The 4,073-nt window shown below is 57.5% G+C and overlaps 1 protein-coding gene across 1 annotated transcript; it reads right to left on the minus strand.

Annotated features, from left to right (window-relative positions):
• Positions 1-1,576: 1,576 nt before the first annotated feature.
• On the minus strand, positions 1,577-4,067 carry LOC104542644 (aspartate aminotransferase, mitochondrial-like). The gene is made up of 4 exons (XM_010187022.1): positions 4,057-4,067; positions 3,626-3,791; positions 2,503-2,653; positions 1,577-2,012 (listed from the first exon to the last, which is right to left on the minus strand). The coding sequence occupies exons 2-4, from the start codon at positions 3,700-3,702 to the stop codon at positions 1,890-1,892; spliced, it is 351 nt and encodes a 116-aa protein (XP_010185324.1). The 5' UTR covers positions 3,703-3,791; positions 4,057-4,067; the 3' UTR covers positions 1,577-1,889.
• Between the last annotated feature and the right edge of the window lie 6 nt (positions 4,068-4,073).

The raw sequence follows: 4,073 nt of genomic DNA on the forward strand, positions 1-4,073 counted from the left end.
CGGGAAGCCATGCCCGTCCCCGGGGTGCAGCGGATGCGGGTTCACCCCCTCCGGGAAGCCCCTCCCTGCCCATCCCCACCGCTCCGCAGCCGAACTCGGGTACCCCCGCGGCGAAGGACCGAGAGAAGGCAAGGGCTGTGCTCCAGCTCGACTTTTATTGTACCAAGGAAGGGGCTGCGGGAAGGCCCGAGGCGAGGGGAAAGGGCTCTGCGACCAGGAGCCAGCTCTGGAGCCACACAGAACCAGGGACCACAGCACAGGAACCCCCAGGGACAGCAGCACTGAAAGCGATTTATTGCACGGACGGGAACATACAGCGGCTGTGGGCACCGGGAAGGGTGAACAACCAAAACCCAAAGATCAGGAGCTGCAAGAGGCTCCAGGCCTCCTCAGCCGGCACAAGATGCTCTTCTGCCAGGGACAGCAAGGCCCATCCCGGCTCCCAGGAACCCAGAGCTGCATTGGGAAGGAACTGGAAGAAGTACCAGGGGATGGAGAAAGCTCATGCAGACTCGGAGGTCACCCCCCAGCTCTGCCTATGGAGATGGCTTTACTCACAGCAAGGAGAAACCCCGTTGTGCTCTGGTGGCCAGGGACAGGGCAGCTGGCCCATGGGAACCCATGGACAGCTCCATTTAAGACAGAAGGCTTTAGTTTCAGCTCCATGACACCAGCTCCCACTCAGGAGAGCCTCAGCCCATGCCCATGGAGCCCTTGGGATCCTCTGGAGATGAGGGTTTCACTGGCCATACAGATCCCCTGCGCTGGCACATCCCCAGGAGGGAGTATTTTGGTACATGGAAAGGACAGGATCCAGCCGTGTGATGACAGGAGGAAGTCCCCAGCGCAACACAGCTGTGCGCCAGTTCATCTGGATTAAAAATCAGAGTCCAGCAAATCACAGGGCCTCATGGATACTCAGTTTAAATGGACAGAATGGTTTTTTGAGTCCTCAGCTCTCAGGCTTCCCTTGGGATCTTTCCCTCCTGCTGTTTCCTGGTGTCACCAGAAATCTGGCTGAGCAGAGCAGATGAGGGACACCCCACAGCCCCACAAGGGGGTGGACGTTGGAGGGATCACAGCTCTGGGACACACACAGACTGCTTCGCAGGGAGGGCTGCTAGGCTTGTACAGGAACGGGGAGAGGCAGAGAGCATCAGAGCAGTTTTCAGAGAAGGTTCTTATTGGGGGGGGCAAGAAATCGCTTCACCTCAGGGCATGGGAGAACCAGGGAGGCTGAGGGGAGAGACAGGGCTGCCCCACATCTCAGTGTCACTGAATTACACCAGAAAAGAGATCCCAGATGGGAAGAACGAAGCCACTTTCAGTAGTGAGAAGTCCTCAGAGCTGGATGTTGGAGGGCAGCTGCCCAGCCCTGGGCTAGGAAGGTGAGACAGAGGAGGTGGCAGAGGTGCACAAAGCAGCCGTCCCACACAGCTCCCCGCCTGCTGCTGCTTGGGCCAGCGGCCTCACAAACCCTTCTCTAGGTGATCCTGCCCTGGCAGGGGGTTTGGTCTAGGTGATCTTTCAAGGTCCCTTCCAACTCCTAACATGCTGTGATTCTCATGGAGAAATGAGCATGGGGAAGCCTTTGGTGCCTACACCAGTAGGATGGGCGCTCCCTCCAGCGCAGATGGGTGCCAGGGCTGATGGACACAGGGTGGACAGCAGGGGAGAACGGCTGTGATGAGCAGGAGCCAGCAATGATGTCCCTGCTCCACAGCGCAGGGTGGTTTTGACTAGGCTTCTACAACAACTCATCTACAAGATACATTCAGCAGCGGCGTCAAGTGCTGTGGTGGGAAGTATTCTGCTCGTTTCCTTTCCTTCCCCATCTTCAACCGGTGGGGAAGGGAAGGCCACCAGCTCCAGGGCACACACCTTTGTCTTTACTTTGTGACTTGATGGATGGCATGAGCCAGGTAACCTACATTGCCCGACGTCACTCCCGCCATAGAGATCCGCCCGTCCTTTGTCATATAGATGGAGAACTCCTTGGTCAGCCGCTCCACCTGGGGTGAAAGAGCAGAGTTCAAACCGCAGGCCAGCCTCCACTGTTGTCAGAGTGCAGATCTACCCAGCTGGCCAGAACTGAAAGCAAAGTGGGTGCCAGTGGACACGGCATCCCACTACCTGCAGAGCCAGGAGCACACCTGGTAAACCACAGGAGATGCTGCTCGGCTCTCAGGCAGCACACAAACACTGCAGATGCTCACCCAGGAGAGCCACCTCACTTGAGCTGACCTTTAAGGTCACCTCAGAGCAGCACCAAGTGCCTGCTTCCTTTGATAGATGAGCAGGCTATGGTTGCTTTGAACCTCCACAGGCACAGCAGGGAGCAGAGCAAGACCTGGGTCCTCAGGATGCTCCAGTGCTGAGGGCTTGGAGGATGTTCCTCCTGGAGGAAGAACTGCTTACGAGGGCTCATTTTGGCACCTGCAGTCAAGATCTCACTAACAAGGCCCACAGACGACACCCTGAGACCACAGGAGCTGTGTTTACCTGCTCAGGCTTCAGCCCCGTGAAGCAGAACATGCCGATCTGGTCAGTGATGTGCTGCCAGTTGTGGGAGGATCCCTCTTTCTTGAGGTTGGACACCAGCTGAGTCCGCATGCCGATGATCCTGTCGGCCATGCCCTTCACCTCCACGAGCCTAAGAAGCCAAGCCAGGAACTGCTCAGAGCAGGGTTGGGACTCACCAACACTGCTCCCCCTCCAAAGTACCGGGAATCAACCCCCTCCACCTGGAAGGGCCTCATACCCCCAAAACATGGGGGATGCAGATGAGCAAAGACCAGATAGCATGAACCCGCAGCTCCAGCTGCTTCTGGGCAGCTACTTCATTCTCCTGATAACTGAAGATGACTGCTATTTATTTATTTATTCCATAGCTGTTGGACACTATGAGTACTGGCATCTCTTGCTTCTGAGAGCCACAGGTGACCAGGAGACCCCACAGCAACGCTGCCCACGCCCAGATAAAATACTGTCTGCAGATGAATGTGGAGTGCAGGAGTACCTCCCAGTGCAGGCAGACACCCCCTGCTCCAGGGCAGCACAGTTCGGAGACGTCTCTGCCGGGCCCTGGATCAGGCACAAGCATCCGCCTGCCAAAGGAGCACAGCTGCCTGCGAGGCCACACCACACTGCCAGCCTTTGTCCTGGAGGCCAGCTGCCAGCAGGGCCTCACGCCCAGGGGCTGGCGGAGCAGCATGGGCTGACGCCAAGAAGCAGGCTTAGGGCACGGGGGTTACATTCCTGGGGCTTATTCTCAGGGGGCTTACGCTTCCACTTCCCCCATGCGAGACAGATGACGTGGCTACAACACCTCAGTCTTCCGCACTCCCTGGACAGGCAGCTCCTGCAGCCCTCAATCCTAGGGGAGCTTTATCCCCTCCTTTTGTTCACTGCCTTGGCAACACGAGGGAAATCGGTTTGTGTCAGGCTGGACTGACGCCAGCTGATGCCAGGACATGGGCAGATATTTTTCCAGAGGACAGGGGTGGTTCTGACGGTACCCTCAAAAGCTACGAGCTGCCCATGGCAGCAGCAGGGACAAGCACAGCATAAGGCTGCCACAGAGACCTCGCATCTCCCTGAAGTGAAGATTAGGGGTCCCTCTTACCACTCCTTCCGTAGGTCAGGGGTGTTTAGGATGATAGAGGCGATGCGGGCTCCGTTCAGGGGTGGGTTGGAGTACATGGGGCGGATGAGGATCTTCAGCTGCGACTCGACCCTCTTGGCTTCCTCCACATCACTGCAGATCACCGTGAAGGCTCCCGCACGCTCTCCTGAAAGAGGGGCAGTCAAGTCCCAGCCTCTGCCCTTCGACAGCCAGCACTGGGGCAGGACTTATTTGAATGCCACACAGCTTTAGCAGAGCCCTGTTCTCTATACGGGTCTCTACCAGCTCCCTGTGGGTTACCTCCAGCACCCCAATCAGTACAGCAGAATGAATGCAGGCAGCAGAAAGATGCTGCCTCCTAAACCCCGGAGGCAGCAGGGTCCCTCCAGCAGCCTGGATGAAACCATTTCCACAGCACCTGCCCCACTCACCGTACAGCCCCATGTTC

Source organism: Mesitornis unicolor, unplaced genomic scaffold, assembly GCF_000695765.1.
Source record: "Mesitornis unicolor isolate BGI_N332 unplaced genomic scaffold, ASM69576v1 scaffold34066, whole genome shotgun sequence".
Taxonomy (NCBI): Eukaryota; Metazoa; Chordata; class Aves; order Mesitornithiformes; family Mesitornithidae; genus Mesitornis; species Mesitornis unicolor.